The 23245-nt window shown below is 41.2% G+C and overlaps 2 protein-coding genes across 2 annotated transcripts in view; one reads left to right on the top strand and one right to left on the bottom strand.

Annotated features, from left to right (window-relative positions):
* The window catches only part of LOC134845118 (ectonucleoside triphosphate diphosphohydrolase 6-like), a 344283-nt gene that overhangs the window by 149780 nt on the left and 171258 nt on the right, over window positions 1–23245 (bottom strand). The window lies entirely within an intron of this gene.
* LOC134845201 (microtubule-associated protein futsch-like) overlaps window positions 1–23245 on the top strand; it is a 135035-nt gene that overhangs the window by 27090 nt on the left and 84700 nt on the right. Inside the window, exons 2-7 of the mRNA XM_063862097.1 lie at window positions 16411–16719; window positions 17042–17515; window positions 17771–17921; window positions 18293–18425; window positions 18843–19013; window positions 19993–20204. Of these exons, the coding sequence (XP_063718167.1) occupies window positions 16611–16719; window positions 17042–17515; window positions 17771–17921; window positions 18293–18425; window positions 18843–19013; window positions 19993–20204 (1250 nt within the window). The 5' untranslated portion in view covers window positions 16411–16610. The remainder of the gene's footprint in view (window positions 1–16410; window positions 16720–17041; window positions 17516–17770; window positions 17922–18292; window positions 18426–18842; window positions 19014–19992; window positions 20205–23245) is intronic.

The raw sequence follows: 23245 nt of genomic DNA, 5'->3' as shown, positions 1-23245 counted from the left end.
ATGGCGAAAAAGAAAGAGGGGCAGCTTAGATTTTGTTGCGACTTTCGTTACTTGAACGCGGTAACGATAAAAGATGCGTACCCGATACCGCGAATAGATGAGAGCCTAGCTAAATTTGGTGATGCCAAGTTCTTCACCACATTGGACTTAGGTTCTGCCTTCTGGCAGGTCCCTCTGCGAAAGAAGGACAGAGAGAAAACCGGATTCGCGTGCGAATTGGGGTTGTACCAGTGGAAGAGGATGCCCTTCGGCTTGTGCAATGCAACAGCAACTTTTCAAAGGCTGATGGCTCAGGCTTTGACAGGAGTGACCAAAAAGTACGGGAATCTCTTGATTTGCTATGTGGATGACGTAGTCATAGCGACACCGACCCTGGAGGATCACATTGATCGGCTCGATGAGGTCTTTGGATGCATGAAAAGAGCAGGATTAAAGTGCAAACCATCGAAATGTGAAATCCTTAGGGATTCGATAAAGTACCTAGGGAGGATGGTAGACAGGCATGGTGTGAGGCCAGATCCGGAAGCAGTAGAGGCTGTGCTGACATGGAAGGCTCCGAGGACGGACACACAGCTAATGAGCTTCCTTGGGTTTGCCAATTATTACCGTGAATTCATTAAAGGATATGCGGATAAGGTGTACCCGATGCAGAAGCTGATGCGCAACAAAGGGAAAAAGTTCGAATGGAACGATGAGGCACAGGTTGCTTTCGAGAACATAAAGCGGGAACTGTGCGAAGCGCCAGTGCTGGGCATGCCTACAGAAAAGGGCATGTTTGTTCTCGACACAGACGCATCGGTGGTGGCCATCTCAGGAATCTTGCATCAAGAGCAAGAATGGAACGGAAGAACGGTTCTCCGTCCCATTGCATACGGCAGCAAGGTCTTGAGTGACACAGAGATGAAATATGGCGCACCGAAAGCAGAAATGTTTGCAGTAGTCACCTTCGTGGAAAAGTACCGTGCATACTTGGGGAGCGCTCCCTTCAAGTTACGCGTGGACAACAGAGCGTTATCCTGGTTGAAGACCTACTCGATGGATCAGAGTTATATTGGTAGATGGATAGTAAGATCGGGATAAAGAGGGTGAAGTTGTAGAACAAAATCTGCCGCAAGACTATTTGTCCGGGGAGAAGGATGAGGAGAAGAACCAGCGATCACAAGATCAACACCCGGGACAAGGAAATTTGTCCGGGGAGTCTGAGATAAACTAGGAAATTCCTGATGAGAAACAGGACCCAGAGAACAAGGTTTTGTCCGGGGAGTTCAGGTGGATGCGAGGAAAGCACAGACATGATCTGGAGGAGCGTGCAGTCTCCAGCACAACCTCTTCGACGGATGATGCTTCCCGAAACTCAGGAATGGACACCTATTCAGACAGGAACTCGAGTTCGGGATCCGAACTGTCAGAACTGGCGATACACACGCTACTAGTGGAAACTCGGGCGAGAGACCTGGACAGAGAGGTGTACCAGGATCCTGACAGTGATCGCTACCTAATACCAAACGAAAGAGTCTTTGACAACGCAGCGGATGACTTAGAAACGATAGCGGTATCGAAACGTTCGATAAGCCTGTTGCCGCAGAAAGAGGTAGTCAGGACTGATCTTCAGCCGTTTCAGCAAGAAACACAACCGTTGGCGAAGATTTGGTGCGTTAAGATGGAAGAAGACACACATCAGCCCAACGAGCTGAATAGTCAGATGAGAGTCATGAAGACGTACTTGAATGCGAGATACAGACTCTCGGACCTTCTAAGGGCGCAGAGAAATGATCGCATGACAAGCAACCTAAAAAGGTGGATAGAAAACGGTGCACCTGACAAAGGTGACCTAGAAGAAGACAGCTATAGGATCCTGAGACAATACTTCATGCAGAAGGAGGGGAGATTATATCTGAACAAGGACGGGATCGTGGCTTGCAGGAGAAGAGAAGAAGACAAGGTCTTATACAAATATAACGCGATAGTGTTGCCGCAACTCTATCAGACAGAAGTATTATTCAGGTCGCATGATCAGATGGGCCATCAAGGGATCGACAAAGTGTATCAGAGGATCCTGAAGCGCTTTGAGTGGCCTGGAATGAAAAAGGCATGTGAGAAATGGGTAACAGCGTGCCTGTCATGCCAACAGGTCAAGGATCCAAGGAAATTACGATTTCCTTTACAATCGATTGAGTCGTCTGAATTCAACGAGGTGGTGCAGATAGATCACCAGAAGATATGCATGACAGACAGCGGTTATAACCAAGTCTTGGTCATGATAGATCACTTCACGAAGTATGCAGAGGCCGTGCCCTGCATAACTGCCTCGGCGGAAGAGACATGCGACCACCTGATCAACACGTGGATAGCAAGACATGGTTGTCCGATGACGTTTCAATCGGATAATGGAACAGCTTTCGTAGGAGAGCTTACGAAAGAGCTTATGAGACGCTCACAGGTCGCTCAGGCCCACTCCACGACATACCACCCTCAAACGAATGGTTTAGTGAAAAGACAGAATAGGACGTTAGTGTCGATGCTGAGAGTATACTGTTCCAGGTATATGACCGACTGGGACAGATACCTTCCACAGGTGATGGGGGCATATAACAGCACGCAACACTCCACCACTGGAGTCAGTCCACACATGATGTTGACTGGACACGAGAAGTCTTTACCCTTAACCTTCTTCTACCCAGAATATGAGGGAAAGAAAACGTCCCCACAGGTCTACGTGAGGGATGTGATCAGACTCCAACAGGAGTTGAACGATTTGTGTAGACCAAACACTCAGCAAGCACAGGCAAGGCAGAGGAAAAGATTCGACAAGAAAGCAGCTGGTGCAAAGGCCTACTCGGTGGGAGACTACGTATGGGTATTTCAGAACGTTATACCACCGAAAGGAACAAAGAAGCTTCTAAAAAAGTGGAGGGGACCCTTCATGATTACGGAGGTGCACCAGGAGGGACGTTTTTATAGACTGAGTACTGGCCGAGCCGCCCACTACGAGAACATCAAGCCACACAATCCATCGACAGAAGACTGGTGTATACCTGCAGACATGGAAGAAGGGGATTATCTAATGATGGACCCTGCTTGTGAGGTCAATGAAAAAGGCACCAGGGAGAAGAACGATGGAAACGAAGTCGTAGAGGAAGGCACGGATACACCATTGGACCTGGATCCAAACGAACAGATCGAAGCGGACGATGAAACCTTACCCTACGCAGAGGAAGATTGGCAGGATCCCGAACAGACAGAGGTTCCCAAGAACTTCGAACCAGATCTTCCGTTCACGATGCAGACTCGTCAGAAGGACGGGACGAGACCAAGAAAGAAATACAATCCTTACGGTGACGACTTTGTAGTGGATAGGATAGATCTAAAGAAAATAGTGGAGGAAGTAGTGGGTTTAGAGGAAATAACCGTGTCACAAGACATTGACATAGTCGATGATCACAACGATTAGTGGGTTGACGACTGGTCGAAACCCGAGGTAGAATTCGACGATGAGCAACGGCAGTCAAATGAACAGGACCTGACGAATCTGCGTGTCTTAGAGTGGCTGAACGAAATGACATCAGACCCTAAAGAGACCAGCGTTTTGATTCAAGACGTAGATCGTGAAAGCGCAAAATACATTAAGATCGAACGAGATGATCCTTCCTGGGCTGCCCAGGAAGGACAACTTCTCATTCCAGCTTCTAACCTTGACTTGATATCCGGTATGCGATCGACGGGGACGCCGATGGATATTTTTGTCCGGGGAGTGGGGGTAGGACTTACCCACACTGAAAACCTGATAATAAAAAAATTGAGAATAGCAAGAGAAACAGGAGAGTTAGAAGCAGAAACAGGCGAAGAACCTAAGAAACCTGACATAGGCAGGGTGGTTGAGTCATATTTTAACTTACCAAATGAATATTCAAGTAACATAATACTAACAGACAGTGATTTCATACTCACAAACAGAACATGTGCGATAGCAATCACCGCAGACATGAGTTTTAGGACAGCGTTAGCGGCAGATTTTAAGAGAGAATACAAAAACGTGGAATTCCTTTGGAAGCAAAGACCAGGGATAGGGGGCGTAGCAGCCTTACCTCCAGCGGTGTCGCAGATACCGGGAAAGTACTTATGCTTCTTGGTAACGAGGGCGACGGAGAAGCAGCACGTGGACCCAGAAAACCTAGTCTTGTCTTTGACGAGGCTGAAGGACTTCCTTGTAGAAATGGACGTGAAGGAGCTCTCGCTTCCAGTGTACGATCCAAACAGAGGAAGACAACATCCTCGGGAATTGTACGCGCTTGTACACGTGATATTCTCTGATACGAACATACAAGTATATCTACACAAGAAATATTACTTAAGTATAGGCTGAGTGATGTGCGAAAGAGTGTTAGGTCAAAGACTAAGTTGCATGTGATATGTGTGTTATGTTATGTTATGTGTTAGGTTATTAAGATCATGGGTAAGTAGGGGTTAGTGACCATGAACAACTAAATGACGATCTTGGAAATAGATCCAAAGTTTGGACTGTCCAATCTTAGGTCGAATTTCAAAATTTTAGAAACCAATTGATTTTAATAGGATAAATATCTTTTTATCTGAACTGTTTTAAGCAAATTTTAACGATATATGTTAAGGTGAAACTGACAAGTGTGACATTCGTGATTTCTTTTCTAGATCCTGATTGATCATTTAAATTACTCACTTGAGTCAAAGAATCGAATCAAATCAAACTTGAAAAGAATAGAATGGACAACTTCAACCTGGATGAATTGATGGACCTGGCAGAGGCATATGTAGGACCGATGGTAGATGCGATCTATCGTCGGCTGATCGAACGAGACTTCGCTCTGGAGGACCCAGAGGTGGTCATGTTGCTGACCGCCCTGATCAACATCTTGGGGCACGACAACCGTGGGGACCGCCCCACGGAAGTCCTGTTGATGGCAGCATATGGAGAAAGAGGAGTACTAGACCGCCCGAACATGAGAGTGATGAGGTGGAGAAACGGGGCTCTCTCAGGGAGTGACTTGGCGAATGAGCCTGGATTGGGAAGTTCTAGGACTTACCAACCAGGTGAGATGCCAATGCCCTCTAAGCCTAAACCTGGGTTGACGAGAATGCATCGGGAGATGAACAGCGAGGCGACCTCGTCTGGTTCACAACTGAGAGCAGCTGTGCCACCAAAAAGGGCGAAAGTAACACAGAAGGTTCAGACGAACCAAACCATACAAGATCTAGACGAGATGAACGATCAGCTGAGAAGTACGAAGAAGGAGCTGGACGAGATGACCAGAAGCATGCTCCAGATGGAGGAAGATCGGGACATGTGGAGAAAGTTGTTTGAAGACTGCAACAAAAAGCAGGGTCAAGAGATCGAACGCTTAAGGCAGGAATACAAAGAGCGATCGGAGCAGGTGGCGTTGACAACGGCCGTGGAGAAAGTGATACCTGCAAGGGATATTCCTCGTGGGCAGTCCCCGATGGAGCTCTTGACGCCTCGAGAAATGAGTCAAATAACGGAGAAATGAGTCAAACAAATCGAGTAACGATCCCGGATCCTAGTGACACCTTGGGTGACCCCGTCGTAGAACAGACAGTGAGGAAACTGATAGAGACAGCTGGACGACTGGTCGCTAACAAGAATGCGCCAGGTTCCGGGGTGACTGCACCCTATGGAACGATTGACGATACGGGCAGAGTACAACTCTCCCAGACCGTGATCAGACAAGGGATAAGTAATGTGACACCACTCATGGGGAGCTCGAGAATCCCAGAGAGGAAAGTACGAAAGATGCCAGCGAAGAAAGTGTCTCGTGTAATAGACGTGCAGAAGAATAATCAATTGAAGTACAATTTCACGGGAGTTCCGGAGACAGATCCGAGGGCCTGCTTCAATCGAGCTACCTGGAGCCCGGCTGTGAACCTGCAGCAACCACCACTCGGGACATCTCACCTGATATTGGGAGACAGTTTAGTCAGAGTGCTGTCGAATTTGAGGACCTCGTGGGTCACCACGGTGATGGCCTTTGGAGGTGCGACGATAGCCCAATTATATCGGATGGTGGAAGTGATGAATCCAGGGAAGATTCCCAATGTGATGATCTTAGTTGGGACGAATGACATCTCCAGAGGATCAGACGAGCAGGAAGCACTGTGGGAGTCAATGATGGTGTGTTTGTTCACTACCCTCTGGCAGAAGTTCAGTTGCGCGGTACTGACCGTTTGCACTGTGCCAATGAATACGAGAAGCCTGACAGCATCAGGAAGGAGGCACAACGAGGGAGTCATGAGATGGAACAACATCTTGAGGAACCTAGCAAATCGAAATGCCGGAAGGATGATCCTCATGGACATTGAACATGAGTTGAGAGCCATGGATCAGGCCAGACTGACCACAGATGGCATCCACTTCGACAGTATCGAAGGACAAGCTTGGTTGAATCGAGTCTTCCAAGAACGGTTGGAGGAGCTGGAAGCAGAAATCTTTGACACAGGAGTGCTGAAGGAAGAGGGAACGGTGAGTGATGCGGTAATTACCACCTTTGTGCCTCCTAGCCTGGAAACACGCCTGGGTACGGTCCCAGCCGTCACGAATTACCGGCAACAAAGCTCCAGTGAACCAGGTCGAAGAACAGACGTGCAGGATCGGTTGGGAGAAGCACCGATGAGGAGAACAATTCATCCTAGGAGAAGGATAGGACCTGTCAACCAACCAATCGAAGAAGTAGCAGGCACATCTAGATCGGACGCTAAATCGGAGACGACGAGTACCAGTCGAGAGGAAAGACCGAGCAGAGGCTCATTGTTGTGGTCGAGATCCGTACCGTCTCCTTGGCATATATACAAAGACGAACTAATGAAGCTGGACCTGCAGAGAGTAAGCTTCATCGAAGATGCAAGGAGGATGTTGAATGGAGCGATGCTATCCGTCAGCAGATTGTACTCGATAACCGGCGTAGACTGGTTGATAGCCGCTAGCATAAATTTCAGCTCCACGACGGCCTTGAGATTTGCTGATTTGGAGGGACTGCCCTCTAACAACACGATGGGACCAGTGAATGCGAGACCGTTGCAAGATGTGAGATTGAACCACAATGTGGAGAGAGTGTACCCAAAACTAGTGAACCAAGATGGTGATGCCCAGAGATATGGCGGATTGACAGCGATAAAGAAAGATGAGACCATCTTCGCCGCCTATGACAAAGCAGAGATGAGGAAGGCCAAAATCATGGTAGTAGCGAATTCAGAGTTCGTGTACACCTCCAAGTCTTTGTTTTGGCCGGACGTCATAATGTTCGCCGCGGTTGACCTAGACCTATTGCAATCAGTGTCTTTGGCTATAGGGGTACAAAGGCAGACAGACATGAACCCAATAACGATTGTGTTTGCTGGCATCAATGACCATCTACACAGTAGAGGTTTTCTGAGCAGGCTCAGAGATCCTGCAACAGCAGAAAACGCAGTATGGCCAGCAATAAAAGACATCCTGGAGTCGATGGGTGAGGTGGTGGATGCGACGAAGGAGGGGTCATTCAATAAAGTGGCGTTGAGAGTAGTATTCGCGTTGTCTCCGGGATATGCACATCTCCCGGATGGACTGAAGTTTGTGTATGCAATGGTAGCCTTACTTTCGGAAGGAAAATATGATGTGATCATATCGGCCCCGAATCGCATGATAGAATTGGAGAACCTGAGGCCACTTAAGGCTGAACTGCCTGCAGTATGGTCAGATATCTCAAACGCGATGAGAGGATTCAAGCACCACGCGCTACACATGTTAGTGTTGGACGAAGTGCTGGGGTTGGAACTGTCCAACTTCAGTCGGCAGTTCAAACTGAAACGGGGATAGACGACGACCATCGAGTGATCACGGCAATGTCCAACGACTGCTGGAACCATTGCTGGAAGCTTCGGGAAAACGTAATTGGAGGAGCATCATGTTGACGCATGACGAGTTTCCTTGCCACTGCTTGCTGCAGACCTGGTGGTATCCCAAGCGTAGTAATCTGATGTTGATCTGGGACTCTGGAGAGCTGCTCTCCATGGGTTTACCAGATTCATCACAGCCCGTAACAATAGTGATAGTGGGAGTTATGATGGCGATACGATGGCTGGAAGCTCATGTGAGAGAAAATAATAGACAGGAGGCGCCGACGAGAGAACAATTGCGGAAGTTAGATTGTCTAAAAGATTTAGATCTTTTTGAGACAATGTGCAAAGTTCTAAACATTCCGATGGAAGTGAAGAAGATATGGGCGAGAAAACGGTTGATGCCATGGTTCAGAGCTAACATGACTGCATGGTTGTACGAGTATGCGAAAAAGCATATGTCGAAGCACGGCAGGGTGTACAGTGAATATCTGCTGGACATTGGAGCAGGAGCTTTCAAGCGAGCTCTCATGACTCATCGGAATGCAGTGACCACCGCCGCGAAAAGAATTTCCAGGACGAGTGAGCGTAGTGGAAATGAGAAGGCAGAGATGCTGAAAGAAGATTTGGAGAGAAACGTGACGTTGTGTCTCCACAACAGTTTCTGCAGAAACAGAGAATCCAACGTGGATCCCCTACCTTGCTGTAAACAGAGGGTAGAAGAGCAGAAGTGTTGGAGGACGGCTTCCAACAGCGTCAGGATAGCCAACGATGTGCTACAAGACCCGGAAACCGAAAGTGCGGAGTCAGTATCACAGGAGGAAGAAATGGAACATTGATGAATGGTCGAGAAAACAAGAGGCAACAAGAAAGAAAATTAGAAGAATTTAGAAGTTTCAGAACTTCTAAACGACGAAAAAAGAAGAGAACAAAAGAGTGATGAAGAAAAGTTAAAACTAAGAATTGTTTTATAAGTGTGAAAAACTCAAGTGAGAAACCAAGCAACCAAGTTGTAATTGAAAACTGAAACATTTAGTTGAGTTTTGAAATTGTTGCATTTGTAAATTTGCATTTTGATTTTAGCAGAAGTGGTTTTAGAGACACTTATTATTTATTTAGAAAGGCTTAAGGGAAGAGTATATTTAAATATTCCAGCCTGCATGATTGTTTTTAATCACTTAGGAAGACTGATCACTTTGTGGTGACGTGGAAGGCTTGAGTAATCTCTCGAAGAGGGAGATTGTTTCATTGTTCTTTCTAACCACAGAGTTTCTTATTTTTAATATTCAGGACAATAACAAGCAAGATTTCCGAAGGGAAGAAGCATAGTATGATAATTTTAGCTTGTTGGTTGGCAGGACTGTCCTGCAAGCCAACACCTTTTAAATCTAAGAGAAAAAGTTTTAATCGGGACATTGACATTGGAAGTCAGAAAATTTGTTTTATCTTAAGTCATATCCTCAAGGTGCAGATTAATGAAAGAATTTGAAGGCTATAGTGATGTAGTATGATGCCATTTATATTCTGCAGTGAGTCGATGTGACGTGGATAAAAGTAATTTCGAGCATTTTGTAAATTCTGTTCGATGACACTGTATCTATTTTGCGAACATTGCGTGATTCAATGAGGACATTGACCGGACTGTCCGGGGAGTATGTGACATTCGACCAGAATGGACAAATCGCAATCTCTGCAGACTTCGAAATTTTAGCAGTGAACCTTCCGAGTTAATGATTTTGAAGGATTAACGACGTTATTCGGATGATTAGCAGAACGGCGAGGGCTGGAATATTCTAGTATTTTAAAATTTTAAATTTTCGAAGTGATGACGTACCTTTTCTGAGAAACGTCAGAAACAGCCATTTTAGCAAAAAGAACTAAGAAAAACAGAACAACTTTATCTGTGATTGCGAACAGGACGAAAATCGAAATAAAAAACGACAACGAATAACAGAGAACGTTCCGAGTTGCAACTATTGTGCTGCTACAATAGTTGCAAGGCCGTTGCGAACAACGGTGAAGGGTGAAAACCAGCCTTCCGTGTTATCGTGAAATCGAACTTAAGGAGCTTGATTCAGTGGATTCACAAATCCGGAAGGGTTTCGGGACTGAAACTTTTATCCTGTTGCATAAACTTTTAGCTTCCTGTCATGTCCTGACTTGAATTTAATTAATATCTAGATTCATTTTGATAAGGATGAGAAGCTAGGAGTTGGGGAAAAGGGTTGATCCATCTTCGATGGAGATGATGATTTTTATCTACTGAACAAAAACAATAGTAATATAATAAGTAGTAGCCCTGTTTTTAGGAGTGACCTCGTGGTCTGGGGATACTGAGACCCAGCCATGAGCTCACTATTTGCATGTAATTAAGTTAATTTGAGCGTTCTGGTCGAAGCCGGAGAACAGTAACGTTTTTGTCGACCCGATGTTGGAAAGACCACCGAAAAGTACTGGCTTGGTAGAGACGGTGAAAAGCATGCAAAGCTCTGTTTAGACGTTAGCCAGTCGTCTTAAGACTCAGTTTTGTTATCCGTCGATATGTATCTTCCGGGCGAATGTTACATAAGTTTCAGAAGCTAAGTTTCAGAAAATGTTTTGAAATTACTTGAAGTATACTTGCAAAAACTTTTTTACTTGTTAAGAACCAAAATTTTTGTGAATTTTTGTAAATAACATTTGTAAATTGATGTTCTATCGTCATCTAGATTAGTTTAATGTAAAAATCCTGACGATGCACATAGTTGCGAAAACGTTTGAAATTTACTTTTTGTCAAAAATTTCCTCGACAAAGTGAAGGGTGGCCCGAATTTCGAAAGCCTTCCGCATTCCCCGGTTTAGCTTTTTAACCTTGTTGTCACCTAAAATTCACGCATCGTGCGGGGTTTGGGTGATTGGCCGTCCCGTCGTTCCTTAAGTGGTTTGTGACCAAAAACATCTTCCGATATTCAGGAAACCAAACAAAAGTAGTATATTACCAAGAAAATACCAAACAACTAAATATAACCGATAAAACCAAAATCAGTAAAAAAATTATTTAAATTCAGTAGAGAACACCCTCCTAGACGAGATGCGATACGACTTTCCTGTTTGTTGTCGTTATATATAACATATATATTCATTTATATTATATTTGTATGGTTTTATGATCTAGCTTTACTTTCCGTTGGTATGTTTTGTCCGAGCGAACTTTACTTTGATATATCACTCGACCCATTCCGTTGATCGTTTTTGGTACCTGATTTTGCGTGGAAAACATAAAATAAACTAAAACACACTCGCAGACAGTTTCTATTTTCAATATTCGGAAAAATGTGTGGTATTGAGTAATTCACGCACATGCCAATTTTCATGAAAAATGGACTAAGTGGACAAAAGTTAGAAAAACAGAACATGTCATATGGTGGGAAAACGGTTGATGAGCCAACGGATCTTGATGAATTCATGAGTTAGAGTTGTCGATGATTTGAATTTTGCGCAGCGATCTGCACCTCCTTATACATAGTTTTTTAAACAAAAAAGGTAAATTACAAAAGGTCAGATAAGATGCGATGGTCAGTGCACTGGTTGGGTAAGACCATACCAATGCTAGATACATATAGTCCAATTGTGGTCTGATAACAAAAATGAGATCTTTTCCATTCCCCACACCCCACCTTTAATTTCCGATTTTGAAAAACTTTTGTAACGTTGTCATAATGCAATGAAACTTGGCATGGTGAACAAACTAACTCTTGTGTGAACGGATTTGCTCTTCATACTTCGTATGATTCGTAACATACGAATTTAGCCATTATATTACGCCAAACATTTATAAAAGCACAAAATTTGAAAAGTGTGGGGGGGGGAGTGAAACGAGCCCAAAATTGTTAAAATATTTTTACTCTCCGTCGAAACAACTTCAAGAATCTCTTTACAACCAAACATTTATAACATTCACGACGTTTCATGTTTTCTCATGAGAACCTTCACGACGTTCTCATGGCACTTGATTGCAAGTAAAAGACACACCCGAGTTCGTTTTTTGCATGGTCAAAACATTAATAAGGCTATTAGAGCTAGGATATTATTAACTTTTGCACGTGATTTTCAGTAGTCAGACCCAGAGTTTATTTTCACTGATTTTAATTCATGCAATGGTCAAATGCGAAAAGTTGCAGAATCTGGTACGTTTTTTGTCGACATTTTAAATCTACGCGTATAATTTGGGCTCTTTTCCAGTTCCGCCATTTGATGTTTTCTGAAAATCAATTCATGAAAGCCTATTAATAATGACTTTAGGTTCTTAACTGAGATAAAACGTGTCAGCGTAAGTGAACAAATTTTCAAAATTTTTTTACATGCAAATTGCCGTAAAAACAGCTGTTCAACAATTGTATATTTCGAAGCGGATGGGAAACCGTAAAAAAGCCATAATTTGTTTTTAATTAACGGATTTTTGATTCTTCTCAGGCAAATTTAAAATAATTTTCACCTATTTGCTTGAGGTGAGAAAGTTTCTTTTTGCGAGGTTTCTGTTTTTCTACGACCAAAGGTTTCTGTTTTCCACGCAAAATAAGGTGAAACAATACGACGCGGTGGTTACGTAGCAGTATTTAGACTACCGCTTATTCAGGTTCGCCAGTAAGCAGACAAATACTGTATTAACCAATCAGAATTGAGACAAGGAATAAATGAATAATTAATAATTATTCATTTCTTAAGTTTGCCTTTTCATCTCAAATCTGTTTGGTTAATATGGTTTTTGTCTACTTACTGACGAGTATGAATACGCGGTTGTCATAAATACAGACTGCACTCCGACGCGGTACCTTCTAAATCAGGTTCCAAGAAAAAACGTCATATGGATTCTGGCTCTTTTCCAGTCCCCCTTCTCGACATTTGAAAAACCATGTTCACATTGTTATATTGCAATAAAAATTTTCATGCTGAGCAAACTAGGGCTCTTTTCCAGTGTCCCATCATCTTCAAATTCAGTTTTAAAAAGCTTATTTAACGGGCTCTTTTCCAGTCCCCCCTTCCAATTCAATTTTGAAAAGCTTAATTAACGTTGTCATAATGCAATGAAATTTGGCGTGGTGAACAAATCGACAATTGTGAACAGATTTGTTCTTTATACTTAATAGCGTAACATCACGCGTTTAGCCGTAATAACACGTAAAACAAACCTAAAACTCGGTGGGGGGGGACTGGAAAAGAGCCCAAACTAACTATTGTGAACGCATTTGTTTTTCATACTTGACAAATCGTAACATCACGTATTTAGCTTTAAACCAGCCATAGTGTAATGAACACAAAACAACTTGGAGAATATAAATTTTGGAAAAGTAGAGAAGAGCCTTGTTTCATCTTTTCTGTTTGAAGCCCAAACAAGACAGAAATTTAGTGCGTGAAATGGGTAGTTTAGCTGAACTTTGCGCAATACAAATATTAAATCGATTTTCCTTTAACTAAACGATTTTTGACTCTTTTCCACCCCCTTTTTTTCAGTTTCGAAACATGACTTTAACGTTGTCATAATGGAATGAAACTTGGCATGGTGAAAAAAATCAACAATGTTGAACAAATTTGTTCTTCGTACCTAACAACATACTTTGCACTTTTTTTCTTTTTCGCTTTTTTTAAAATAAATTTAATTGCTCTAACCAGTGGTGTTGCAACGGTGAGTATGGAGAGCAAATATTTCTGGAGTGGGCTCGGCTCTTTTCCAGTTTCCCACCTCCTCGAAAAATTACAAAATAAAACTGTTCAAAAATTGTTCACACGGCATTTTCCATGTTAAAAATGCGGTACAAATTTGTTCACCTGTTCACGCTGGTACCTTTTAACGCAGATTAGAATATGAAAAGTCATTTTAAACAGACTTTCATATATTGAATTTCAGAAAATATCAAAGGGGGGGGGGACTGGAAAAGAGCCGTGGGCTCCTTTCCAGTTTTCCATCTCCTCGTAAAATTACAAAATAAAGCTGTTAACAAATTGTTCACACGGCATTTTGCGTGTAAGAAATGTTGTTAAATTTTGTTCACGCTGACACGTTTGGATGCAGTTTTCAACATGAAAATTCATTTCACTTAAGACTTTCGATAAATTTCAGAGGCGAGAATGGTGTCTGAAAAAACCTGCACGAATATAATTAGATTCTTTCCCATTATAACCCCTCAAGTTAATAAAAATGGCTTTTTTCCCCACCAGCTAAATTTTACTATTAAAATTTTGTTCACATCAGATTGTTACGAAAATTGGTATGCGGACTAATTAGGCTTTGAAAAACATACTTCATCTTGTAAAACCCCTCGGGCTCTTTTCCAGTTCCCCTTTGGCTCTTTTTCCTTTTCCCCCCACCTGCAAACTTTTACATGTAAATTTGTTGACCACATTGTCCAATTGTAATGAAAAATTACATACGGACTAATAAGGCTACGACAAACATATTTGGTCTCCATACATAACCTCGTAAAACCACTCGTTACACTAATATATTGAAGCTCGTGTGAGGTGGGGGGGGAGGAAAAAGAGTCCCCTCTTTGATATTTTCTGAAATTCATTATATGAAAGTCTATTAATAATGACTATTCATAATATAAACTGCGTTAAAACGTGTCAGCGTGAACTGGTGAACAAATTTGTACAGCCTTTTTAACATGCAAAACGCCATGTGAACAACTTTGAAAAGGTTTTATTCTGTAATTTTACGAGGGGAGGGGGGGTGGGAAACTGGAAAAGAGCCGGAAAAAGAGCCAATAAATTTTTTTATGGAGGGTTAAAAAGTTTTTTTGGCTCTTTTCCAGTTTCCCCCTCCCTTTCAAATTCAATTTAAAAAGCTTATTTAACGTTATCATAATGCAATAAAGGTTGGCGTGGTGAACAAATCGACAACTGTGAACAGTTTTGTTCTTCATACTTTACAGCGTAACATCACGCATTTAGCCGTAATAACACGTAAAACATACATAAAATTCGGTATTTTGAAAAGGGAGAGGAACTGGAAAAGAGCCGTTTTTTTACTAGGCTGGGGGAGTTATGACGGGAACGACTTCTATCTAAATCTATCTATCTATACTATATTGAAATGCGAGTGACAGCTATCTCCCATGTTTAAGCATAATAATTTTGCATGTTTAACGAAAGAATTTTTTTCATGTTTAAGCTATAGCATATATTGCAATGCTTAAGAATTTTTTTCAATTAGTTTTTCGCAAGGTCATTTATTTGTCAGTATTTTTTTCGAGGCCAAATTAAGTCTGTCTGTATACCTGCTTTTTAAATTAATTTGATTATGTCTGTCTACCCGTCGCCTAATTTTTTAACTTTCATCTATTATCTATCTATTATATATTTGAATGCGGGCTTCGCTATCTCGCCATGTTTAAGCTTTTTCAACGTATTATTTTTGCGTGTTTCGCAATCCCCAGAGTACTCTGAGGGGTTTCGAATCTTGCCTTCAATTCTCACTTCTCACATCCTTGTAGTTTTTGAGATATGACGTTTTTTATGATTTTCTCTGAAATTTTCTAAAAAACTTAAATATTAAAAAATTCCAAAACTTTGAGGATCTCCATCCTGTTATTGGAATCTGTTAGGGTAATCTCAGGGGGTTGCTAATCTTGCCTTTGAATGTGGCTGCTCAAATTTTTAGTTTTCGAGATGTGACGTTTTTTTTAGGATTTTTTCAGAAAACTTAGGTATAAAAAATTCGCAAAACTTGAAATTCTCATCTCAGTAGTGAGGCTCTGTCAGGGTACTCTCAGGAGTTGCCAATTTTGCCTCCCAATAGGACTGCAAATTTTTCCTCCAAATAGGACTGCTCAAAATCTTGCAGTTTTCCAGATATGACGTTTTTTGTAACTTTTTCAAAAAAATTTTCATGAAAATTAAATTAATTTTTTTTGAAAGTTTGAAATTCCTAGCCTGCAATTAGGGGGCTGTCAGACTAATCTCAGCGGTTGCAAATTCGGCCTCCAATTAAGAATGCCCAAATCAATTTTTCTTAGAGGTACGACGATTTTCGTTATTTTTTTGGAAATTTTCAGAAAACTCAAATTACAAAATAATTAGTTTAAGTGAAATTCCCAACCCTGTAGTTGTGTACTTTCAAAGATTGCAATTATTGCCATAAAAAAATTATTCAAATTTTGGTATTTTTTGAGATGAGATTTTTTTCTGGTTTTCAAAAAAAAATACTTCTTTTACAAAACTCAAGGTGAAGTTTCTCAAAATGTGAATTTCCCAACGTTGTAGTTGGGTACTGTATGAGCACTCTCAGGAGTTGCAAATCTTGCTTCCAAATGCGACTGCTCAATTGCTTTCAGTTTCCCAGATGTGACGTATAGAAAAACTTGTATAAAAACTTGAATTAAAAGTTTTTGCAAAATTTTTTATTACGAATCCTGTAATTGGGTGCTGTCAGAGTACACTCAAAGAATCGTTTTTTGACTTGTTGAAAATTCGAAGCACCGGAGGTGCGGTACACGCTAGTTATAATGATTATGAAAAGCTGGAATCTACATGTGTTCATGAATCTTAATTAAGTTCTTTTTTTTCAAGAAGATGGCATAGAACGTAGAAGTAGTAGCGGCGATAAGCGTTGGGAAACTACTATTCACAGTGCCTTAACAGCCTCTCTCAAATCGACACGTGCATCAGGTCGACGTATTGCCGCAGTGCAACCATCTGCGGTGTTATTAGAATCGTTTGCTGTGATAGCTTCGCGCAACAGCCAGCGTGCATCTTCATCTGAAGTTGAAATGGCCCCTGTCGTGTTGTCTGCCAGCCTACAGGGTTCAGGAGATATTTTGGTTCCTGGAAAAGCCGGAGATCAAAGTGCTCATCTGAACACTGAAAATGAAGAGCAAAGTAAGTTTGAAATGCAGGTTTATTTCTGTGACATTTTTGTCATGACATTTAAACCTCATGTCGGTTTTTTCACCATCCCATCAACCGAAAAAAGTGCCAAGTGGAATGCATATATGATTAGATGCTACGTGTAAGAAACACGGTTTTTCTAACCAGAAAAGGAAAATAAAGCTGATCCTTCCCCTTAAATATAGCAATGGGTTTAAAAAGTTTCTGAAAGCTTCTCTCATTTGAATATATATTTTTGAAGTTAAAGATGAAGTCAATATTATTTCCCAAATGATATATATCTCTCATCTGGTAATATGATATTATGCTTTAGTTGCTGCTGCAAAAACAATTGCTCAGAACTTTGGCCACTCAACTTCCAGGTTGGCCAAAAACGCACCAAATTCCAATCAGGGCGACAAGAACACAGAAGAGCAAAACACAGCTGTTGGCACAATAGATGCAGCGCCTCGTGATAATCTGAACGATAGCATTTCAGCCGGTGATTCGAGCAGAAAACAGGCCATGTATGACAGAATGCTTGCTGAAGACGCAACTTTTGAGTTGCAGATCTCGAATTGCAAAGGAGACGACGCTGAGCACCATGCGAGTAATGTGAATGGTCATGGAAAAATGACAGGTGTTTCACAAGAAATGTTCAACTACCAGAACAGAGCAAGAAGCAATAACGAGAGAGTAGTTAATGAGTGTCGTAGTTTGGATGAATACTTGATTGCATTGGATGTCGGTGACAGGAGGAGTAAAAGTCAGAATTCAAACGAAGTGTCCTTCATCGACAATGGTTCAAGTAAGACCTGTTTAAATGCAAGTGGCTTAGTTTGTAAGATTTAGTGCAAATGATTTGTGTGAGATATAGTCTTGGAGAGATTGCAGATTATGATAATCATTTCCAGCTGAAAGTTTCCTTGCTAACGTAAAAAAATGTATGTATTTTTAGCATAGGCGTTTCGACTTTGTGTATTTCATGAGAAAAGTTGCTAGTTCGTTTCATTAAAGCGGAGTTTGTCGAAAAGACATTCGTTTGAACCGTCGTTTCTTGTAGTAGGCCATCACGCAGGTGGAGATGCCTCGTTCAGCTACAGAAGGGGATCGGACAGGGCCGACACTCCGACGGAAGACATGCGGGAACAGGTAGAACAGGAGAGACTGAGGCGGAAACACTGCGAGGACCAGATCAAAGAGCTTCACTCTAGGTCAGCTAAGCAGCATCCCTGGCTGTACTTGTTATTTTTATCGATGATTAGGCCAAATGGACGCTTTTCCAGTTTCCCACCCCTCTCGTAAAATTACAAAAAAAGGTCAAAAAATTATTCATACGAAAATTTGCATGTAAGGTTTAGTGTAAAAATCTGTTCACCTGTTCAAGCTCTTACACGTTTTATTGCAGCTTAGAGCATCAAAAGTTATTTTCAAAAGACTTACAATACAATTGTATATCGAGCTCCAGAAAAATCAAAAGGGAGGTGGATCTGGAAAAGAGCAGCAAAATGTAGTAGGCTGGTACTAGTTTAGCTTTACATAGGACCCTTTCTCATTTTGAGCTTCAATTTGGTGTCTATTTTAGGTGTCTAGATTTGGAGCAGCAACTGGCAGTGGCTAAAGACTCGATCCGGAAGAAGGACAACAGTCTACAGGGTCTGGACCAGACTATGAACCAGCTGATAAGCAAATGGCGCTCACAGGAGAATGATCGCCAGGTATGAAATGATCCGAATTGGGAACAAATTAACATCCCCCAAAGTGGTTAAGGGTGGAGGATGTTTACTTGGTTCTACGTGAGAGTTTTCAGCTCATCAGAATCGAACATTTTAATCGCAGCGCTGAGCAAGTTTGATCTAAACTGAAAACTGGGGTGGGGGATATTAACTTCTTAACCTGGTCAATCTAGTGGGGAGAGGATGTTAACTTGATAACGTGATCCCCAAATTGAAACAGGGGAAGCGCGAGATGTCATATAATTTTCAGAAAAGTTAAATTTTCATTATTGAGATTTGTTACAGTATTCTCTATGAATTACCTTTGGATCATGTTTGAAATAGACATTTAGGATGTAAAGTTGTATGTGAACAGTTCAAACAGAAAAAATTGCTTACTCTAAATCTAAGTTGTTGCAGGAGAAGATAAAGGAAACTGTGGCTGAGAAGGATAGACTGGCGACAGCTGTGAGTAGTCAGCAGGGAGTGATTGAGACATTCGAGAAAGACTTCACAGAGGCGATCGGACAGATCGAGTTCCTACAGCAGAAGAACAAACGTCTAGAAGAGCAATTGCACTCTACCGTAGAGGTAGTTATGCTTCAGTATAATTCAATAGATAAATATGAATCAAAACATTCAATCAATAAATTATTCAATTTACTGCAAACTTAGAGAGGATAGAAGAATGGCATCAGTAATACCCGCTAAGACACTGACCTTAAAAAGATAAGCACGCTTTTAAGTTAAATATATTTCGAATTAATTATACTAACAATAATAGAGTAACAAAAAGTTTAAACCAAAAATTGAAATCTGAACAATGAAAGCTGCATAGTAAGGAATTTGCAGCAGAGGTTAGTCAGTATATGCTTCAATAATCAACCTCCCCCCTCAGGAATTCAATCTAGCAAATCCCACATCCTTCGGTAATATTTTATGACACTTATTTTTTACCAGCCCAAAGGATTTGACCTGCTGTAACAAATTTTCTCGTATGATGAATGATGTCGATGAGTTTTTTCGCAAAACTTAAGGAAATCCTGTATAACTTTCCAAAATTGTTGCGTAGTTTTTTTGGCAGTTTTTTTGAAGTTTAATCCAATCTGAAAACAGTCGAACTCATGGAAACGTTATATTTTGCGATCAATTAACTTGCGTTCCTGATAGGGATAGTTTTTATTACACATACAACAATAACCTTCAAATGTGCTCATTAATTGTAACAAAGCTGGAGGCTTTGACTTTTTCTGTTCAAAACGCCTTCTCACAAGTTGATTTATGTATATATTAAACTGGCAAAGAATGTTGATCGTGGCCCTCAAAGTTAGTAATCTTTACCACCGTTTAAAAAATCAATGAGTTTAAATAGCAAGATAATCAATTATGGCGCGACTGTTCTTAGTTCAGCAATGGAATATAACTATTTTGTTCATGAAAATAAAGCGGATAGAGTTAATTTGGAGATATTTTGCCATATTCACTGTCCCTGATATGAAAACTTTAACTTCGTGATTGCGACAATCTATAATACTTCTAGTCTGGAAATGTGCTGAATTATGGCTTTCAGGAAAAGAAAGCGGATAGAGTTGAGCTGGAGAGGAAAATAGGAGACTTGGAGAAGAAGAACGAGGGCTGGAAGGGGGAGAGGGAGGAGTTACTGAAGCAGAAGAACAAACTAGTGAGTGAAAGGGACAAGTTGAAAAAAGAGGCGGAGGAAACTGGGAAAAAGATGGATCAATTGCAGAATAAGGCCAACAAAGAGGCTTCTACGGAGAAAAAGTAAGCGCTTTTTTGAGGGTTTCGATCCTAGAATCTCATACAAGTCTCATTGCCCAAGCTAACTAGCAAGCGTAGTGTTATAAAACGAATCCATTTTTTTCCAGCCCAATTCGCAAATATAAGTGCCCATTTGATGGCACTTTTGCTGGCAAAGCATTGACATTTTAATAGCATATGATATCTTCATCTTGGGCTATTATTTGCCTTTAATGAAGTGACCGTAGCCCAAATGCGAGGACGTAAGTTTTCTAGTCTACAGGTCGGCGATTACCTTCTTTAGGTTTGAAGGTAATTGACTTCTATAACAATCGCAGCAACTTTTTTCTGATTTTTGAACATAGTTTCTTCAAAAATTCATTATGTTTTTTAATTTTCGTTTAAGATACATTATCTTTTGATTTTTGTAGCTTAGTTGTTTATCGTAAGTGATGCGAAGCTCAGAAGCGATGTTATTTATGGCAGATCGATTCCGAGACTTAGCCGAGTTTTTATAAGTTCGAAGTTTTTTCTACTTTTTCTTATCAGACGTTACAGAGCTGTCGTGTTCTTGCTAATGTTTGCGAAGCGCAGCTTCGGCTCTGCGTAAGAAATACGAAGTTCTGTCAGGTATCTAGACTTTTGAGAAAAGGGAACAAAGTTTGGAGAGCTTTAAGACCATCTTTTTTTTTGGAGTTTCGGATGTTGAGATTGTTTCGAAAACAAACCAGCCTTTTTTTTAAACCTACTTGGCTCATTACCTCTTTTCCAAAGAGCTTTAGGATAATCTTTTTTCCTCGGAAGATTAGTGTGCGTGTGTTTCTTAATTTGAAATTTCTTTTTCCGCTGGGTAATTATAAATTCAATCAAGTGTCAATCATACATCGTTCTTGAAATTGGCTTTATTTTTTTATTTCTAAATTAAACAGTTGAAGTTTTTCAAAAAGAACTGGCTCAAATTTTGTTCAAATTAGACTGCTCTGATTGATTGCTTTTCGCATTTTCTAAAATAGTCATTTTCAATGATTTTGTCAGCCAATCGGTATATATTTATCAAATGCGTTACACGTATCTCGCTATATTAAAGCTCTTTACAACGGTTCAGCGCAATAGCATAGGTTTGCGCGTTTCAGTTATAGTAAATACAGGAATGCTTCAATGAAGGGGAAGGGCAGTGCAGAGTTCGGCACTTCAAGAGTGGCATCCATCCATGTAGCCGTCCTTGCGTTCAGCCATCTAGGTATAGATCCGTCCATCCATGAAGTAATCCATTTGTCTATCCAAAAAACCAGCCGGTGAGACAATCATTCATCAATCGGCTCATCTTCCATCCATTCATCAATCATCCATACCATTAGCCATCCGTTCGGCCATCCATTTATCCACAAAGCGTTTCGTTCATCAAGCGATCCCTCCATGTAGACCTTGATCCTTCATGTCATCCATCTATCTAGCCATCGAACCACCCAACCCACGATCCATCCAAGCAGCCATCCATTCATTCAGCCATCGATTAGTCAGATCATTCGTCCGTCCGTCCATCTAGTAAGACAGCCATCTATCCAATCAGTTGTTGAGCCAATCTTTCTTCAATCGGCCCATCTTTCTATCTATCAAGCCATCCATCCAACTAGCCATCCTCCCAGCCATCCATTCATGCATCAAGCCTTCCATTCATTAAGCGAAGTATCTATATGGTCATTTTTTCATTAAGTCATCCGTCTATCTAGCCATCAATATAGACAACCAGCCATTCATCCAGCCATCCGCGTTCAAGTAACCACCCAATCAGCTGCCCACCATCCAATCAGCTATTCATCCATCGAACGAGGCCCTCGTCCCTACAGTCATCTATACAGCAAGCCTTTCATTCATCAATCCAGCCATCAAGCCATCCTCGCATCTAGCCTATCCATTCAACTATATTTCATCCATCCAGCAAGTCATTAATAAAATTAATTCCTTTAACCATCAATACATCCAACGAACCATCCAACCGCTCATCTATCCTGCCATCTTACAGCCCATTTATCTAACCAACTTTTCATTCCGTCTTCCAACTACCTATCCGTTCATCGGACAACCCTTTCAGTCAGATAACCAAGCATTTATCGATACATCTGGCCATCCATCCATCCATTCATCTAACCATTCAGCCAATCATCTATTCAAGTATCGATACTCGATTTAGACATCCATCCATCTCGCTAATCATTCATTCAATCATCCATTCATTCAACCAGCCATCCAAACTTTCATCTAGCCATCCATCTAACCAGCCTTCCAGCCATCACTCAAGACATCCAAAACTCCAGCCCTTCATCATTCCAATCAGTCATCTAGCCAGCCATTTATTCGTTCATCAACCCAGCTGGCGATCCGTCCAGCCATTCATCCAACAAACTGTCTAGCCATCCATGCGTCCATCCATCTATCCAGCTATCGATCCATCATCTATTTGGCCAGCCATTCGTACATCTCGACATCCGTCCACCCATTCAGCGGTCAATCCAATCAGCCATCGATCCATGTAGCCACCCTTCCAACCAGCTATCCATAAAGATAATTATTGTAATTTTCAGGTGCAGCTTTAGAAGTAGTGGGTTTGCTATTTCTACTGAATAGCACGTCGAGTTGAACCTCTAAATGTTTCCTTTCCATTTATCATCTTCCGTTTTAGCCCATGTTATTATCTCCATTTCTTTCTGAATTAGTTGATTAAAAAGTTAAAAGATTAAAAAGTTAAAAATTGAATGAACTGTTGTTGCTTTCCAACAACAAGTAGTCGCTGATTGTTCCCAATTCGTCGATATTTTTCAGATACTTATTTCTTTGTAATAACGAATTGTTTCATTTATGTTTCAGAATTGTGTTTTACAACAAATAATAGCCTAGTAAAAGAACTATTATCAATAAACAAAATTAAGCTTTCGGTCTGATTTATTCGGTTTAATTTAGTTGGCGTTCGTCGCCATTTAACACTGTGCGAGCTCTAATTATTTAACTCGGAGTAGTTTGGTTAGTACTCCTTCATGAAACTGCATTCGTTACTTTCAGATCAGATT

The sequence above is a fragment of the Symsagittifera roscoffensis genome, chromosome 4 (genome assembly GCF_963678635.1).
Source record: "Symsagittifera roscoffensis chromosome 4, txSymRosc1.1, whole genome shotgun sequence".
Taxonomy (NCBI): Eukaryota; Metazoa; Xenacoelomorpha; order Acoela; family Convolutidae; genus Symsagittifera; species Symsagittifera roscoffensis.
The sequence above is the reverse complement of the archived record's forward strand: the minus strand, read 5'-3'. Positions and strand labels throughout refer to the sequence as shown.